General features: G+C 43.1%; 1 protein-coding gene across 7 annotated transcripts in view; it reads left to right on the top strand.

Moving 5' to 3' along the window:
* Positions 1 to 18,675, top strand: part of Blimp-1 — a 240,635-nt gene extending 221,960 nt beyond the window's left edge. For 5 of the 7 annotated variants that reach the window (XM_065217972.1, XM_065217974.1, XM_065217976.1 and 2 more), the window contains 5 exons: positions 4,734 to 4,955; positions 5,046 to 5,162; positions 14,913 to 14,951; positions 15,054 to 17,292; positions 17,355 to 18,675. In XM_065217972.1, the coding sequence (XP_065074044.1) occupies positions 4,743 to 4,955; positions 5,046 to 5,162; positions 14,913 to 14,951; positions 15,054 to 17,292; positions 17,355 to 17,872 (3,126 nt within the window). In that variant the 5' untranslated portion in view covers positions 4,734 to 4,742 and the 3' untranslated portion in view covers positions 17,873 to 18,675. Of the gene's footprint in view, positions 1 to 3,670; positions 4,135 to 4,733; positions 4,956 to 5,045; positions 5,163 to 14,912; positions 14,952 to 15,053; positions 17,293 to 17,354 lie in introns of those variants that run through there. The other 2 variants (XM_065217978.1, XM_065217980.1) reach the window with 2 other exon arrangements.
* Positions 18,676 to 19,990: the final 1,315 nt, after the last annotated feature.

The raw sequence follows: 19,990 nt of genomic DNA, 5'->3' as shown, positions 1-19,990 counted from the left end.
CCTTTTGTCCAACGAACTTTTGTCATAGATTCCCATTTGTTACGTTTGTGACATAAGCCCTTATGAATACTCAGATCATTTTGGGACCTATTTTGGGTTTAAGCACCATTTCATCGCTTTCAAGTTACACTAAACTATCTCTAACTGGATATGTTCCCTAACTCAAATATGTCCTATATCAAATACATAGTTTAATCCTCTTCTTGTAACTTACAAATACAAAATACCATTATAACATCCAGTGATTTCTTAAATCTGAAAAACAAATTTTATAGCAAAGTGAGTGGCAGCAACCTTAGTTTTCAATGCTACTAGGGCGAGTTTCAGGTCATTTAAGCTATTCCAACGTTGTAAGGCTTTTTGTGTGTGTCTCTCAGGCCATTTAGCTGTTAAATTTACTAAAGTAGAACTATTCAAACTATGGTAATGTATTTACCAAATATTGTTTTGAACGTACTAGCCGATAGCAAGACTACTGAGGACACTATCGTTTGTTGTAAAGATGATATGTCGTTCATATAAGCAGATCTGCGCTGAAATCGCCAAGCGTCATCGCAAGGTTCTTCGCGTTAACCGCTATCCGTCATCTGGTTCGCCGTGGCGGTGTCAAGCGTATCTCCGGTGTGATCTACGAGGTGTGCTGAAGGTGTTCCTGGAAAATGAGTCCGTGATGCTGTCACCTACACTGAACACGCCAAGCGTAAGCGGCCATGGATGTCATCTACGCCTTTAAGCGAAAGAGACGCACTCTGTACGGTTTCGGAGGTTAAATCATCACCAACTTTGGCAACAAAACGGGCCTTCTCAGGGCCAATAAGGTTATTACAGTAAAGAGTTGGAATAGAATTTACCTGTGCCTGTTTGTGCATATTCAGAACCACACGCCCCCAACGACCACACAAATTGCTCTCCAGAGTTGTAAAACTCGATTCTAAGTAAATCTGGACGCACGGTTTAATACACCACCGCGCCCCTGGTGGTTGGAACAAAAAACGATTGACAGGCATTTGTTGATGTTTCATTGACGAAGAAATTGGTGAAAAGTTTTTCTCGATTGATCGACCGCATCCTGAAATTACGGATCATGGAACTTGAGAAAAGAAAATTAATTGTGCACAAACATCTAGAGAACCCTTCGTGGTCTGCCTCACAAATAGCAAAAGTGTTAAAAAGTCAACGGTGAGTCTTGTAATCAAACGTTACAAGGATACTCTGAGTGTGGATAGAGCACAGCGCATCTATCATAAAAGTGGCACTAGGGACAAAGAGCTGAGGAGAAAGGTGTTGAGGTACGTGAAAAGCAACTGAGGTGCCTCCATACGTGATTTGGCAAAGAAATACAATTCCAACTTTTCCACCGTGCGTAACATCCTTTCAAGAGAAGGATATAAGTCTTTTTGTACCAGTAAACATCCGAATTGCTCCCTGAAACAAAATTTAGTGGCCAAAAAGCGAGCACGATTACTATACGAACGAGTTTTGACGAAATTTGATGGCTGTATTTTAATGGATGACGAAACATATGTCAAAATGGATTATAAACAAATCCCCGGACGAAAATGTTACCTGTCAACTGGCCGTGGGGATGTCCCTTTCAGGTATAAATTTGCTTTTGCTGATAAGTTTGCTCAGAAACTAATGATTTGGCAAGGAAACTGCAGTTGTGGCATTAAAACCAAGGTTTTCATCACATCTCACACAATGACGTCGAAGGTTTACATTAAAGAGTGTCTGAAAAAGCGGATTTTACCCTTCATTCGGCAACACAAGACCAACGTTATGTTTTGGCCGGATCTAGCCAGCTGCCACTACTCTAAGGGGTACTAGAATGGTATGCTGCAAACAATGTTAATTTCGTCGCCAAAGAGATTAATCCTCTGAATTGCCCTGAGTTCAGACCGATCGAAAAATATTGGGCAATTGTCAAACGAAAACTTCGAGGATGCGGAAATCCTCTTGTGCTGGAAGTCAAATCGGTGTTTGATCAATTGTTTTGAATAAATGACCCTAGGTGTAGTGGTATCATGGTAAATTTCTAACTGGAATACCCAATTAAAAATTTCCCCATGCACCCTTTTCGGTTTATTTTCAATAACTGTTAACCCCGCAGAAGATCCAGTTCTAACCACCATGACTAAAACGGGAGACCACACACTAACTTCACTGAATTTGTATCACTCTGCCTCCGTACCATGCACTCTGGTGGGTAAGTCGTCGCCATTATAACGGATCTCAATGACTTAATCACCTGGTTCAAATTTGGTCTACGATGTGTGAAAAAATTTGTAATTTGCTGTTAGTAGAGTTTTCCAATATTTCCGGTGTCCAACAGAGCAAATTGTCTGGGACCTCTTCTCTTTTCGTTATCTATTAATAAGTCAAAATTGCCTTGTGAACAGTGTTGGGGATGTTAGAATTCCATTAAAAGATTAGGAGATTGGTATTATTTCCTTCTACCCGCAATACGAAACCAATTGCTTAAAGGAAAAGTCGGTAGAGATGGACACAGTACCATTTTCTTAGCGTAACACACACATATGACGTGTTTGTTTGTTTACATTTATCTGCTGCTTATTTCTCTATTAATTTCAATCGACATAATTGTTCAAAACTGTTTGAATTCATTTTTACAACGCTCCAAACTACTCAGGTGAGTGAGACTATTGTTGGCAGCCCCTTTTTCTTCGGCAACTTTTCCATTTGAACTGCGTGTTAACCAGCTGTTCTATTATCAGCAACTCGAAAGCAGCCGCATTTTGTAGTGCGTATATTTCATTTAAAGAAAAATCTGTCATAAACGGATTGCACAGTCGTGAAAATGTAATCAGATTGAAGCTGTAAGACTAAGGAATCGCTTGAATACAATCAGCGAACTGTTTCGATGGGAAAATACAGTGAAATTTACGTTTAAATTTTGGTTGCCATAACAGTCAATGGGTGCAGAAGCCGACCATATTTGAAAAAAAAATTGACAGCTTGGACATTTTTAATATTGATGGACTGTAATACTAATATTCGTTTCGTAACATCAGAAGAGTAAAAAATTGGTTCGATTTTGGGGGCTGTCTTCACATCACCCAGCGTGTACTGTACTGCTCACTAGTACGATCCCAACTGAAACATTACTCCGAAGTTTGGTTTCAATTTTATACCTCTCACGTTAATGGCCACGAGTTCAAATCTCATCCCCGTATAAGTCCCGAATTACTCGTAAAAAAAAAATTACAAGAAGATCGTTCGCACAACTTAATCACCTGACCAAACCAATTTCCCTGTAATTCAAATCCTTTTTCAAAACCATTCACCCACTCAACCGCTTCGAGCAACAGACCATCCCCGCTTGCTGGTATTAGTAAATGCATCCCTTTGCAAAAGAGTCACTCTCCCTCTTCCTCTCTCTCTCTTTCTCTCTTTCTCGCGAAGAGCAACACCGCCATCCACCTAACTTTCGCTCTCACCAGGCCGGGCCACCTACAACGGACACAACACAACACGATATCGCACTATGGTCTACGTTGAGTAAGGTTGTGGCGTCGACTGGTTCCTACTCGAGTCTGACAGCCACCACCATCACCACCACCCCCTTCCGGGAGGGTGGCTGGCGTAGAAAAAAAAATAAGGCACGAAGCATACAGGAAGGCAGAATCCTGTATGTATGCAAGCGATTCGGTTGATACATAGAGGCAGGATGCAGCGCCGATGTGAATGAAGCTGTACTCCGACAGCCACTAGCAGAGTGCATCATGCGAATGATTGTCATCATTCGCATCGCATTGCCTATTGTGTGCGAAGCAAGCTGCTGCAATGTTTTCCCTATTTTCCGATGGGTGTTAGTTTCGGTGTTTAAACGGTTGTCTTCCATAGGATCTCAGATTAGCAGCAGCAGAAGATATTGTAAAATTTAGTGGTAGTAAGTTAATTTCTACTTGTGAAACCGGAAGTGAAATCCTTCGAAAAAATAGCAGATGTAACATTGTGAGTAGGTGCAGTGCGGATTGCATAAGCAGTGGCAAACGCAAATGTCCCACGGTTGCCTCTCTCTGTGTGTGGTATTTTTGATCCCACCCGTTAGTTGGTTGTGAATTGTGATAATCGTGCAATCCTTACAAGGCCCCCTCCTGCGGCGGAAGATTTGTGAGTGTGCTAGACATTAATTCTTTACACGACCTTTGGTATTTCACTTTCGTTTGCTGGAATCTGAAAACCTATGGAAAGAGCTGCATTCGGTTGTGTGTTTGCGTGCGATACCGCGACCCACTGTTGGAAAACTTACCTCGCCGTCGAGGAAATCGATAAATTACAAAATGTCTAAGCATATTTAGTGAAACGGTCCTGGGAAAACGTTCTGCCTGGAAAGGTCGGACGATGACGACGTGGTGTGGTGCATGCATACATGGCATCATCGCGTCATGCACTGCGCCTCTGAAAGGGAGGGAGACATCCAACACACTTTTGAATCAGTTGCATAATCCTTTCGAGCTGACCTTGATTTTCCCCAGTCTACTCATAGACTATCTCTCTCTCTCGCTTTCGCTCCGTCTCTGTCTCCTTCGCCTTCGGCTTCCGGCTCACTTTTTCGCATGTCCCTGACCACAACCTTTTCCAGGTCTTACCTTGAGACAACAAAGGATAGTGGAAAAAAAAACTTTCGAACCACCCCTTCATTGTCTTCATCGACATCAAAACCCACACCTTTACTAACGATTTACTTTCCTTCTCCGTCTACCTTGCAGCTAATCACCATGGCCGGAACGCAACCACCCCGGAGCGTGACGCCAAACGTCCAGCAGGACTACGACGTGACGCGTATGCGAGAGGAGGACTTTGAGCGGCTGGCCGTCTACATCGTGCCGGATGTGCCGTGCGAGAAGGGCATCCCCAGCCGGGCGGAGAAGACTCTGCCCCGCAGCCTGACGCTCAAACCGTCGTTGGTGCTATCGACGCCAACGGCGACGGTACGTAACATCAGCCAAACCCCCTCCTAAGATGACGAACGCAAAGCTAATGTACTTTTCAAAATGATCTTTTCTTTCCACGCCATGCAGACGGAAGGAGTATGGAGTACCGGAGTGATACCACGCGGTACTCGGTTTGGCCCGTTCGAGGGCGTCCGGACACCCAGCCATCCCAGTGACAAGCAGCTGTGGCGGTATTTCTGGAGGGTAAGTTGAGAGAGTTTTGAATTTCCTACGACTAGCGACTAACTCTGTCTGTGTCGGGCTTCGGTAACTGTTTCAGTTCCAGCTTATTTTCATTAATAACTAACGGGAGGGCCCTTCAATTACTGATGTAATGTACCAAATGACCAAGCCCAAATAACATTGGTGGTTTTATTATGGTCTTAAAGTCCAATCTAAGCTTTATACACCTCTTCATAACCACAATAAAGCCAAAATTGATATTTGGGAAGCTGGGGCTCATGTTCTTATTGCTAATTGGAAATCATTCCTGTCTGACACTTCAGATAATTTTACAATAGGGGAAATGGATGTAATGTCGGCCTAAATGCCCCTAATTTGGACCCATGCATAAATTCAGCAATCGACTAAATTTTCAACAGCGGCCAAAAATATCCATTAGTACCGCCCCAATGACGCGTTCATCTAGATAAAATTGATATAGCGATGGGCCCAATCTTTGATCCATAGGCCAACATTAGAGCCATTTCCCCTATATTGCAGGAAAAAGCAACTAGTTCTTTTTATTGACTTTTACTTCATCCTCTACGCTTTTTAGCACTTCTGGCTTTTCAGGCATTGTATACAAAGAATCTTACGTCAGTTTGTCAATAATGTTAGGTGAGACTGGGGCCTCCCTTAGCTCAGTCGGTAAAGGTGCAGCTACAAAGCAAGACCATGCTGGAGGAGGCTGGGTTCAATTCCCAGTCCGGTCTAGGAATTTTTCGGGTTGGAAAATTTCTCGACTTCCCTGGGCATAGAAGTATGATTGGACTTGCCACATAATCATATCAATGCAAAAATGGTACAGGCATCGAAAGCTCTCAATTAATAACTGTGGAAGTGCATCTAGAACACTAAGTTGAGAGCACGCAATAAGCTAATATGCGATATGCAATAAGCTTGAAATGCGAAGAAGAAGAAGAGGTGCGACCGATTAAGCAGTGTTTCTTTCTTTCTTCTTCTTGTTCGCATTTCAAGCTTATTGCTTATCGCATATTAGCTTATTGCGTGCTCTCAACTTAGTGTTGCAGATTCACTTCCACAGCTGGTAATTGAGAGCTTCAATGCCTGTTACCATTTACCAAAGTGCAGGAGGAAGGAATTCGTAAAATTTTCCAACCCAAAAAACTCCTAGATCAGACCGGGAATCGAACCCAGCCACCTCCAGCATGGTCTTGCTTTGTAGATGCGCCTTTGACGACTGAGTTAAGGGAGGCCCTGGTATTTCCAATTCAATTCAATGTTTTTATTGTTGCATGGTATTTTCAAAATTAAAAGAAAACTTTTTGAGATAAAATCAGAATTAATCAGGATTTCTGAGCAAGGATCAAGGTTTTTTTAGGAACAATCTACAAACGACATGTGGAGAGGGTGACTGTCACGTTGATTTCGTTAGTAATTTTGCTCATTTGAAGCTGTTTTTGGGGCTTTGGAGCACCACAAATTGATACACATGGTTTTTACAAGTCCAAGAGCAATCTAGAACGAGTTTGGCACTCCTTGCCAGTGAGCGTCTGGATTCACTTTGAAAATGATAAACAAATGTTGCGAGAATGCGACTGTTATGCAAAGGGGCTTGGAATTGAATCCTCAATCTTCTAATCAGAAAGCAGAAACGGTCACTACTAGGCCAACGATCTCCTTACATAACCAAAACCCGGAACAGGCAAACGTCAAAGTTGATCCAAAATACCAATATTTCCGTACCATTCGAACATCTACAGTGAAATTGATCCTGGGGCTGATCCCAATAGCGGCTGCTCTATAAGCAAAGACGTTATAAAATACTACTTCGACTGACGTTGAACGATCACCAGATCATTTGACCGCCCCACCATAACTCAATTATGTTTTTGATCCCGTATTAAGCGTACGTCAGATTTGACTGAGAATCGCTTTGTGTTTTATCTCATATCTTTCCGATCGAGTTCTCGCATAACCACCAACACGAAGGTGATTCGTCCGAGTAACAATAACATTTTGGACCACACGATCATTGGTACTGAGCTTACCAAATCAATACCGAACTATACTATGGATTGTGACCTAAGCGAGCAACGCTATATTCAAACAGTATTCCAAAAACAAAGAGTAAGTTCAATCGAACTTACAAAAGCTATTGCAAACTACAGGCTAGTAGATGAAACTGCTCTTCTGCTCAATCTTTTCTTGAATCACATTATGTGACTGAGAAGAGTGGGATGATCTTCTGCAGTCATTCTCGGAGGAATTGTTAACAGGATGCATCAGTTTTCGTGTCCCAGATTATCGCCAAGACTCTTTCGACAATGGAGCTCTTGTATTTGAAGTGAATACGAATTCCTCCAAGTTGCTCACTTTCTTATATGGAACCCACCTCGTTAGTTAACATACTGCAGCTCTCTGACCAGGTTGACCTCCTTCGCAACGGTATCAGCGCTGTCGTAGTAATAAGCTACGTAATACCAGTTCGTGATTGAAAATGCTGCTTTCGGGAGAATTCTCCAGCGTTCAAGTTTTTTTTATAAACTGTGAGGAGCACGCGGAACAGGTTCCGAAACAGGAAGCGTAGCGCATTCTTGTCCTCTTTCCTCATTTTAATGTGATGGTTCATATCGCCACTCCCGAAAGTGACAGTAGACCTACAGGAGACAAACCAACATATCTTTACCTTTCAGCAGTTCCTAATTCAGCGATTGCTGCGGCGTGTCACACAAGACGCACTTTTCCGGATTTTCGTGGATTCTCCACAAAGTTGAGTGTATGATACCACACCGTTGCAATCAGGAAAATCTTTCTCGTCCTTCCGCCACAGCAGCCCAGTCTCGAAGCGATCGCCCAAGCGGATAGTGGTCGTTCGCAGTATATCTCGAACTCGATGATCTTCGCCTGATTCTGGAACGCCAACCGGAGTTACACCCAGACTTGTGGTTGGTGACTCCTTCCGTCGTGTGGAAGTTGACGTGCTCCATCGACGACGGGCTCTGCTTCTCAGGCCCATGCGGAGCAAACACATGAATGCTGTCCTGGCCGATCATGATCTCTACATCCGGTACTGGTAGACCACACAGATGAGAGTATCGCTTACGGATCTATTGGAACCGCATTTCCTGTTTCGGGAGTACCGGTAGTATGAGTATTTTGTTCGAGCTCCTCGCTGACATCGTCAAATTGTCCCGTATGGATGCATCCTCGTACCTCTTCATATTGCTGGTCCATGATACGATTAACGGTTCGGATGTCCCCTTTTCTTTGAGTTGGTTAGCGACGGTGTCTTCGATCAGTGTTACCTAGAAACCTTCGTCTAAGAATGCCAGAGTGTCCACTAACTGGTCTCCTACCGAAAGCGTTACTGGCAGCATGCGGAAAATGACCGACCGATTCAAACGACTGTGGTCATTACACTGCACTTCCACAAATAGGCAGTTGCGAACGATGACACTCCTGGCAATCTCCAACACTGCAACGCAACTTGAAACTGCACCACAATCGAACGGTGACCCTCAGCTTCTTACAGTTTATAGTTCGGTGACAGTTTGTCCACCAGTTCCTGGACCAACCCGTCAATTGGCGTGCAGCAATTTGGTCATGCATCAACCACCCGAGTGGCACACTTTCATCACAATAAGTTACAGCAACTTGTTTATGACTGAAATAAGTCGTATATAAGTTTCTACAATTGATTTGTGACAAGCGTGCTACTAGGGCATTGCCGGCCCGTGTGACCTTTGTTCTCTCTGACTTGGTAGGGCTGCCGCTGGTGGATTCTTATCAGATCTCTCATCTGCTTCTGCTTCTTCTTCGTTTCTCTGCTCGGCGCTAATTTCTTCCTCCAACAGGGCTCTTAATATCTCCACCATTTGGGACCACTTCTTCTTGATCGGTGGCTTTGCTGCTTTCGTCAGTGTGATTTGGAATATGCTCCTCGGGAATCACCTTTCTCTTTCGTGGCCGGTCTCTTGCAACCAATTCTTCACCTTTGCTTCAGTTGCGGTTTACGATTGCTCACCTTCTTCAAGACCACCGCCCAAAGCATCATTCTCGTCCTTCAACTTATTCGCAGTCTTCTTTTTGGCAATCTGAAACTGCTCACGTAGTGCGTGCTGCTTTCGCAGAAACTTATCTTAAATAGCTAGTCAACGCTTCAGCAGTTACCTTTCTTGGAACGTCTGCTGCTCCTGTAGCGCGTGTTCCTTTCGAAGCTCCATTTCCATCACCCTCACCAAGCTCTCTTTCTTCCTCCTGTTCTTTCTCTTTCGCTGCCTGCTTCTCTCCCAGCTGTTCAATCGCCGAAACTATACTAGCATCACTTTTCGACTTCGGTTTTGACTTCGGCTTTAGAACCTGCAGCAGGTTCACTGAAAATATGTTTTCGTTAATTCTCTTACGCTCGATTCGTAAAAATGGGTTTCGTAGATAAAACACATTTTCCGTTAATTGTACGAAAAATTCGTACAGGAGATTCGTTCCTTCAGAGATATGTACATATGTACTGCGAATATGCATAAAATGACTTTCAATATCTACCGGTTTGTTTTTTATGTTTACACCAAAGGCAAACTCGACGATTTCACCGATCGCATTCCGAACCAGATCTTCTAGGCATTTGACCAACCCTCGTTGCAGGTTATCCGATACGGTCGTCTTGACAAAACCACAAGCCGCAAGAGTTTTGTTAGTTTGATTGGATTCATGGTGCAGAAAATACTTACAGATATTCGAAATGTGGCATGTTACAATCCACGGACTTATTGGGCTTTTCATTGTAGTAAACAAAGTATTCATCCTTAGCAACGATTGGCAAAACGTCAACGCTCGAAAGTGATAACATTTTATATCATTTGTTTAGTATTCTACTCGTCAACGTGCACCCTAACGTGCCGAACAGTGTGCCATGCTGTGTTTCGGAAAAGTGTGCAGAGTTTATTACCCCTTGCTGTTTCCACAAACTATGAAGCTCTTATTAATTAGCCCACTACAATTAAACATGCACTGTAAAAAGTTGTCACATCTAATCCAAATGCTCTTGCACTTGACTCAGTCTGTTATGCGGCACTACGAATCGAAGTGATTTATCATTGATTTGCAAGTTATTTGCATTTTGAAACAAAGTGATTTGTCGTTGAAAAATATGTACTGTATAACATCTTTAAATCGAAATGATTATCATTTGAATTGGCACTCGTCTTGCTTCTATTAAAAGCCTGGCTATGTTGTTCAATATTACTTGGAATCATGTGATCTGGGTAGTAATATGATATGGTCATATTCTGAATAACATATAACAAGGCTTGCAGTATGAACAAGGCTATATATTTATCAAAACCCATTCTCAGCAAAAATTTAATCCAAGGATAAATTATTTAAACCTAATCTACCACAGATTGTTAATATCAGTATGGTTGACATTTCGAGTTCAAAGCACAGCATATCAACAACGATATGCAATACAATCTAAAATGAAGTGATTTGCTGTTGATTTCATCGTGCTTCGGTATGATCTATTCCAAGGAATTTGCATATCGAATTGCAATGTTTGGCAAGTTGTGCAAATTCAACAGCAAATCACTTTACATGATCATGATGTTTCTTACCGTGTGCAAATGATAAATCTAGCGTTAAGAATCATAAGGGCCTAACTGCGATTATCGATTCTGTTCATCGATTTTCTCTCTGGATTACTACAGTTAAGTGATCCAATTTCCCGAAATTGTTTCAATACAATGCTATAAAAGATTGAATTGGCTTGCAAAAGTAACAACAAACGAATGGAGATATGTTAATTCAGCCTAGTTATTAACAAAAGAGAAAATCGATTAAAATAATCGATCATCGCAGTTAGACCCTTATGATTCTGAACGCTAGAAAAAAGCTATAAATGCAAGGTTTTACTCCGCGTAGGTCGTTCATTTACAATTGGTATAACCTAAAAGGATGTCAATCTGTTGATTAGAACAATCGTAGCAGGCAGTTGCAATAAGTGTGAGATTATCCACGTGCGCCGTTTAAAAACACGTACCTCAAGTTTGAGTGTATTGATATGAAAACTTCAACTGTCACTGGAAAGTTAAATCACTGATCAACCATATCCATTCCAAATAATTCTTTGCTGCTAGACTGCTTGGAGAATTTACTTATTCTCGTTAATCTAAGCAGCGTCCGCACTTCTATAAGCAATTATGGTCGGTTTGTTTGTTTAAATTTATGTGCTGCTTGCTATTCTATCCATTCTAATCGACAGAATTTTATAAAACGTTTTGAAAACGTTTTTACAACACTCCAAACTTCTCAGGTGAGTGTGACCATTGTCGACTGCCTCTTTTTCTTCGGCAACCTTTCCATGTGAACTACGTGTTAACCAGCTGTTCTATTATCGGCAACGCAAAAAATGCAATATTTTGAAGTGCATCATTTGAAGAAAAACCTGACATTACTGGTTCACTCAGTCGTAAAAATGTAATCATATTGCAGCTGAAAGTCTAAAGAATCGTTTAAATCTTTGGTGAGAAAATACAGCGAGATGAACGTTTTAATTTTGGTTGCCGAAAGCTGTCAATGGGTACCGAAGCCATCATAGCCCTATATGAAAACAAAATTGGTGTACGAGTTGATCCGAGATGTTGGCTTGCATCAAGAAGTGATAAACGCAGCGTGGATCCTGATCGTTGGCTTCTTATGATATGGGGAGAATGTCACAATAGGCTTAGGATAGAAGCGATAAGACAGTAAGTGATCACCGCACGTGGTTTTGACTAAAGCTTCCGTGGAAAATAACTTCACAAACTTGATCCCCCCGTTGGTTACTCGCTATTTGGAGCAGACGGAAGTTAATGTTATGGAGAAATATGCGTCAGATTGTAGAACACATATGTTTCTGGTACTGTTTCTTTTGATATGAAGTTCGAAGCTCAGTTAGGGGACACTTGCTTGCCCAAGGTTTAAACACACTTAAACCTGATATGTGAATATGAAAAAAAAACTCTCTTTGTGGAGACCTGATTCCCCAGAATGTTCACACATTCAACCTTAGGATAGGGTAGAGCGCTACTTCGTCGTAATCGCCCATTTCTGTTCTATCGATTAGAAAAGATCAATAATATCAATGATTTCACCGAGCACAAATCAATAATAGGTTTATTCCGATGCTTTAGTTCATTAGCTACAACATAAATCCTGTTAGAGCGCATTGTATGAATATTTACGCTCATTGTTCTCAAAACAAAAGAAGCGCTCCTAGCGTATCCCCTTTTTCTACGTTTATCCGTAGGGCAAAGAAAATCTAATGGCGTTCCAATACGTTAGGACGGGATTGAAACTCGTAGAACGAATTTAGAATCAAGAAGCAGTATTAGATTTTAAACAATATCTAACAATTTGTGACTCTTTATGAAATCCAACGTATGGAAGGGAGAATAAATTTAGAAGTCATATTTGATAGAAATATTCCATTTTTTGTTTGAACTCGTTCAGAAAAGATAGGTAAAGTGCGGGTTGTGCTTAGTAGGACGGATATTAGATCAAAAACACTACGTGTAGAACATAATATTCTAATTCATATCATAAAGGGAGGCTCAAGTGTCCTCCAATTCATAGAATTGAGTTTGTTTTAAAAATCATCTTTCAGAAATAACGTATTTATAGGGATTCATACATAATGTTGGAGCCTTTTGAGTATTTACAATCTTACAAAAGATATTTCTTTGGGAAGAATCTGGAACTTATAGGAATGTCGTCTATGGCTGATAGGGTGTCTCAGAATGTCAAGGCACGATTTCAAAAAACGATAACTTATCTCTGTTTACAGCAAATTCGATTTTTTTTTTCGTATTCATGTTCTCCATAGTATTCTCTTACAGTTAAACATAGAAAATCCAATATCCGATCAGTTGTAAGCCAAGGAGCGGATTTTTGATCTCACGCTATTCATTGGCTTCAGCACAGATTCCTCTCCAACAATTTTTGATACTTTTTCGCAGTCTTAAGCAAACTTTGTAACGGAATCCGCTGGCTTTACATGTTTCTGCTAATATGCTTTGGCCAGGGCCCAAAACGTTTCGATTGAACTGACCTGGGGACAGTTTGCACCATTGATTGATTTTTGTTTAAGCTCATTCTGTTTAGTAAATAACTTCTTCTTCTTCTTCTTCTTCTTCTTCTTCTTCTTCTTCGCATTTCAAGCTTATAGCTCATCGCATATTAGCCTAATGCGTGCTCTCAACTTAGTGTTCTAAGAGCACTTCCACAGCTGTTAATTCGTATAATTGCGTGACCTACACACTTAGAAATAACTACTTTTACACGAGACGTAATCCATATTGGACGTAAATCAAAGAACGTAAACAAACATTTCATGTAAAATTAAGTGTTCTCAAACCGAAACATCAGCTTGTCGACGAAGAGAACGTATGATTGAATTGATTTTCACGTCTCTTTCAACTGATTCTTATGTCAAAAGGCCCGCTTACATGTGTCGGTCTCAGGGAACCGAAATTTACATGACTTTTTAATAGTGTGTAATAATTCCTAATTCGAACCGGGAATCGAACCCAGAAGTCTCCAGCATGGTCTTGCTTTTTAGCTGCGCCTTTACCGATTGGGCTCAGGGGGGTTTAGTAAATAAGGAATATATGAATTCTAGATTTTTTTACAATTCTGGAATTTCATTGTGCAACACAACAATAGCTGACTCATTTCCACGGCTACTTCCATTAAACTTGATGATCGCGACAATCTCATAGCTAATCATGAAAATATTCCCATTCGCCATAAACATCATATTTACGCAACCAAAAAGACCTCCGAATTTCTTCGACTATAATGGTGACAACGGTGACTCCCACCCTTTTGTGTACAGGACTAAAAACAACCCGGACCTAGCGCAATGGAACACTTCTTGTTCCATCCTGAGCCGAAAGTTGCTTCGACTTTCGACTGGGGGGGTTGAGGCATTGCTTTTCCACTCCACCCTCTGAGTGTGTCTCGAAATATTCTCCCTCTCTTTTGTGCTTGAATCGAAGCCAAAATTCCGGCTTCCACTCATTTCACTCGTTTGGTGGGGTGCAACTCATCGCTGAGTTCCACCCAAATTTCCCTTCAGCATATAAGCTGCTGAAATTGATGGCCTTCGTCAAATCCCGTTCATCAATTTTTCTTTAAACTGCGGAAAGATGGATGGCCATCCTCCGTTACTAGCATCATTTTCACAACCATTTCAGACGCCTTTGTGATTTCCAAATGATGGCGCTTCCTTTGTTGATGGAGAAGCCCCTCAAAGTCACACAAAGAATGGCTATAAACGGGGGTTGCCTGCCTGCCTGCCTTACTGTCTGGTCCGAACCACCCAACGGCTGACTGTCTGTCGGTCTGTCCTTGGGTGTCTGCTCATTATTGCATGCAATTCCCTCAACTCCCCCAACGAGCGGGAGGGCGGAAAAGGATTTTAATTGCGTCACAATCCAAACGAATGGCTAGGCGATGTCAAGGATACAAGCGATTGCGGGCGAGACTGTCGTAAATTAGAGCACTTCGATCGGGGGGTCTTTGTTTACTTGTTTCTTTTTAATGGGGGTAGAATAAGGGACAGCTTACTAATATCGAAACGACTAACCCCCGTCCTGGACTTGGTATCGCTTTTACTAATCATGACAATTGTATGCTCTTTTCTCTCTTTCATATACTCTGCCCTCTCCTCCCTTCCGCCAAAACTGTATATATCCTATCAACCTGGAACCTACCTACCTACCACCTCAAAAGGTGCAAGAGCTGCGACACGTTTCCTATGGGAATATCAAGGTATCTATCGAAGCATTGCTACTGCTGCTCCTCGAACGCTCGAAGACTTCGTTCAAATGACTCAACGATCACAATTCTCCCCTTCTTCTACTTCTCCCGCAGATATTCAAAGACAGCGACTTCTACTACCTGGACGGCTCCGATCCAGCCCAATCGAACTGGATGCGATACGTCGCATCGGCGTACAGCTTTTCGGTGATGAACCTGGTCGCCTGTCAACACCAGGAGCACATCTACTTCTACACAATCCGTGACATTATGCCCAACGAAGAGCTGATGGTTTGGTACTGTCGGGACTTTGCCAAGCGGCTCGGCTATGACATCGATCCGGAGCGGGCGACCTACTCGATCTGTCGGGAGGAAACGCTCAAGAAGACCTATGCAACAATCGCCAAGACACCGGTACCGACCGACGTGGCCTTCAATCACGTCAAGCACGTGATGGGTCTCGGTATGTACATGCCAGCGATTCGGAATGCCCCGACGCCAAGCCCCTCGCCACCGGTCGCTACGTCCAGTACCACGACAGTTGTAGTTCCTTCCAAGCATCAGATCCACCAGACGGTGCTGCGAGAACCGAGGAGTTCGGTTGAACACCACCGGGATCGATCACCAATCAGGATCATGATCCGGGAACAGAGCCCACTGAGGGAAAGTGCAAAAGAGGTCGATGCCAATTCGCCGGTCTCGCAGGTCAGCAAGGAAGCCCACTACGAGCATCAACTGACGCCGAACGATGGATCGGTAAGGTCTGATGAGGGATACCACAGCAATGGGTACCACGAGGATGCGTTTACACCACCGGAGGACTCGAGTGACAGTGAGAGTGAGCACAATTACGTGCTGGATTGCTCGAAAAAGGCAATCGAACCGAAAGAGACCAGTGTCAGCCCGAAGGTTGAGGTTTGTGATAAGAACGAATACCGGAAGGTCAAAATGAAAATGCCATTGAAGTATGAGTTTAAGAACAATAAAAACTTCAAAACGCCTAGTGATAAGGAGGATGTGGTGAAGCAAGAAGTGATCAGTACGATAACGGAGGTTACTCCGGCTACCAGCACGGTGATTGTGGTGGATACCACTCCGGAAACGACGATCGTACCTCTGACCAAAACGTATTACGAAGCGGAGACCTCGACGTCTCCGGCGACCTACATTCGATATTCTCCGCCAAGTTCTAGTATTTTGGAAACGATCCTCACTGTTGGCCGACCACCGGTAGATGATCCACACCGGCGACAACCGAATGCCACACCTCCTCCAACATCCCCAACAGAGATGGCCTATTCGTACAAAAAATCTCACCGATATGGCACCGCTTGCAGTCCAGACTCGAGCTCTCAGAACGCTGAGCGTGAAGTGATCGGTGACAGCGGTCCCCAGGTCATACAAGAAGCCAAGCTCGTCAACATTGATCACCGTGAATCTCAATCACCAACGATTGTCTATAGTAGCGAGCATCAACCACAGTCGACGCAATCACCGGGACCTTATGAACCATCTTCGCTCGGTTACACCATCTATCCCTCGCCGAACAGTACCGTCATCAACAACGCATCCAGTTCAACCTACTCGCCACCACTGAATGGTGGCCACTACGAGAGACTGACAACGCACACAATCCAATCCCCCCATGGATTCGTGCAACTCCAAGCTAAGGGACAACTCCCGCTGGGGCATCCACTGATGCAACCACTTCCCCCGCTAACGCACATGTCGTCTCCCGGGCGATGTTCCCCGCCCAGCAGTCTTAGCCCGGATGGTTGCTCCTACTCCAGAAGTGGCAGCCCGATGAGCCCTGGAAGCCCCGGGTCCCGAGGCTATCGAAGTCTGCCATACCCGCTACGCAAACGGGACGGTAAAATGCACTACGAGTGCAATGTCTGTAGTAAGACCTTTGGGCAGCTTTCCAACCTCAAGGTTCACCTGAGAACCCACTCCGGCGAAAGGCCGTTCAAGTGCAACGTCTGTACCAAATCCTTCACCCAGCTTGCCCACCTACAGAAGCACCACCTGGTGCACACTGGCGAGAAACCGCACCAATGTGATATCTGCAAGAAGCGATTCTCCTCCACGTCGAACCTGAAAACCCATCTGAGGCTACACAGCGGCCAGAAGCCCTACGCATGCGATCTGTGCCCGCAAAAGTTTACCCAGTTTGTGCACCTGAAGCTGCACAAGCGACTCCACACCAACGATCGGCCGTACGTATGCCAAGGTTGTGATAAGAAGTACATCAGTGCTTCCGGACTGCGAACCCACTGGAAGACGACGAGCTGCAAGCCAAATAACCTGGAGGAGGAGATGGCGCTGGCCGCTGCTGCCACTTCCGAGTGTATAGGTAACTTCCGGTCACTGGAAAATGTCTTAACTCGATTCTCACCACCTTCCGTTTCCTTACAGATAAAGATCAACCGGATAGCAATGACCCTCGCGACTACTATGACATGCATCCAGCCTCCCCGGTTGCACCCCATCAGCTGAGGCACCTCGTCGGTCACAGCTCTCCAACCCTGCTTGGAATGTCCCCGCCATCTCACCCCGGTCAGCAGCAGCAACAGCACCCCAGCCATCTGATCCCGGTCCATCCGGGATCGGATGCCATCATCCAAAAAGTCGGCAAATGCAGCCCTTCCTCCACCTCGTCCAACAACAACAATCCGACCATGTTGAACGGCAACATGCACTACCTGAGCGGTCCCCTTCCACCTCAGGGGCCGCATCCGCACCTACATCACCCGCATCATCATCAACCGCACCACCAGCAACCGCAGATCAGTGTCGTGAGTCACCACAGTATTGCTCACCACGGTCCGCAGTCCACCGCGGGACCAACTGGTTCCAGTGCTGGTGGCCCGGATCCGACCAGTCGGCCTAGCGTGATCGAGTCCAATCAACCGATGATCATCGAGTGCACGTAGCTTCCGCTGCAAATGGGCCCGGGACCACCACCCACTCAGCGGCAGGACAGCGTCATTCGGGGGGTGATCAGTACTTGAATACGCATCACCCCTCCCAGACGAAAGTTGTTGTTGTTGCAAAAAAAAAACAATCCAGTGGAGTCAGTGAAAATGATCTTGATCGTTCGTTTTTCGTCGATCGTGCCGCGCGTCGCGTAAGATTTAAGGAATGAACATCTGTGAATACTAGTTTTGTAAGGAAAATACTGAACACACACACACACACAGCTAGCTGCTAAGAGGAATATAAATTTATATATTTATTTTTTACTATTATCAGCGCGAAAAAGATAAGAAACAAATCATTAGGGAAGAGAAGCGGGAGAAGAAGAAAACAGCAAAAAACAAGGAAAAGCATAATGTTAAGTGTTCTTAAGGTTAACCTAGCTATAGGCAGAAATCGGGAAATTTGTCATTTTTCTTGGAATCGAATGAAGGGGTTTTTTTTTCATAAACTCAATATCTCAATTTTCAGCAGCCAAACAAGTGTGTAAATATAGATCGTTAAGCAAATGGCTGGCGGAAATTGACCCCCGGAAATGAACTGATTGGCAATCATCGCTTAAATTTATGTTTTACTTGAGAAGTTTTTTTTTTTTTTGTTTGTTTCGTCTTTAGTTTATAGTTGAGTGTATTGGCTGAGATTGGTCACCGTTGGCGTGAGCGGGGCGGAATCCGAGGGTGAATTTTTAGTTAATACGAACAACAGACTGATATTTTTTTCCTTATTAAAGGTTAATAAAGCAAAGTTTTGTAGTGAACACGAGTTTTGTGGAAATCTTTCAAAGAACTCATTCGTTTGGTTTGTGTTGGGTTGAGATTTTTGTTTGTAGTTGCTAGGAACGAATTAAAGGAAATTACGGATTGCTAAGGTAGACTAAGTTGCTGGCAGTGCGATTGTGAGGGAAGCGGTTTCAAGAAGTGTAGTTCGAAGTGACGACGATGGTGATACCAATGGGAACAGTGTACTCGGGAATGCACTGAAAGCAGATCGTAGCAGCTTTCAATTAGTTGTTCAGTGAATAATGTTGGAGAGTTGAGAACGGTTACACCCTTTTGATTTGATTTGTTGATCATTAAAGGCCATTTGCGTTGCTGGTACGTTTGCGTGGGGTGAAAAGAAAAACGAAGATCCTTAGTCCATAAGTGGAATTAATTTAACAGCCTAAGCTTTCGATATTCAATACCATAATAAGACGCAACCTTCACCGACCACTGTGTTGAGAGGTAACAGTAACGAGTTAACGAGTCATCACTAGATGGTAATTTATCATATCGTATGCATCACATTTGTACACTTACTCTTGGAATCTACGTTCAGAAACGGTCTGACTGTATAAGACATTTAAAATTATTACACATTTTACGTTCTATAGAACAACATTAAGTGACAAATTTTAACTTTTGGTAGGCGGTAATGAGCATGAACATGATTGGTAGCCCGTTCACTACATTATTGCACAGAGAACCAATAGATGGCGCATGCGTCTAGCGTTCATCTTCATGGGCTGTTTACACGCAGGCTAGTTCACTAGCTCCACGAATTTCAGTTAAAATTTCATGCTGGTAGATACTGACGACCTGTTTACATTACACTGGTTAATTTTAAGTACAGTTCTAATACACTAGTGCTAGTGAACCAGCGTATATGTAAACACCACATCAACGTGCAAATCCTAGTAGGGGAAAGGCACCTATTTCGGCTATCTGTCGACGATATTTCACGGTTTTTACAAGTTGAGCAGTTCCATTCGAAATGATGAATCAGAAAAACTCGACCTCTCTGATTTGCATAAAACTCATTCAACAATCATTCACATTTTTGCAAAATTTCGGCCATTTTGGACATTTAATTTTTTTTTTAAATGGCTTTTTTGTCAATTTTCAATCAATTGTATCACGAAAACGTCACTTCTGATCGACATAACGTCTGAGAGAAAATAGTAAAGAAAAATAATGTCGTATTGAAAATATTCACGGTATTTATTTTTTTGTAATTTGGAGTCAAAACTCCAAAAAAGTATTATAAACTCAAATATTTTTGTTAAAAAAAACAAGCAAACATCTGGCATATGTAAA

Source organism: Ochlerotatus camptorhynchus, unplaced genomic scaffold (genome assembly GCF_037179485.1).
Source record: "Ochlerotatus camptorhynchus isolate MF236.1 unplaced genomic scaffold, CSIRO-AGI_Acam_v1.1 ptg000082l, whole genome shotgun sequence".
Taxonomy (NCBI): Eukaryota; Metazoa; Arthropoda; class Insecta; order Diptera; family Culicidae; genus Ochlerotatus; species Ochlerotatus camptorhynchus.
The sequence above is the reverse complement of the archived record's forward strand: the minus strand, read 5'-3'. Positions and strand labels throughout refer to the sequence as shown.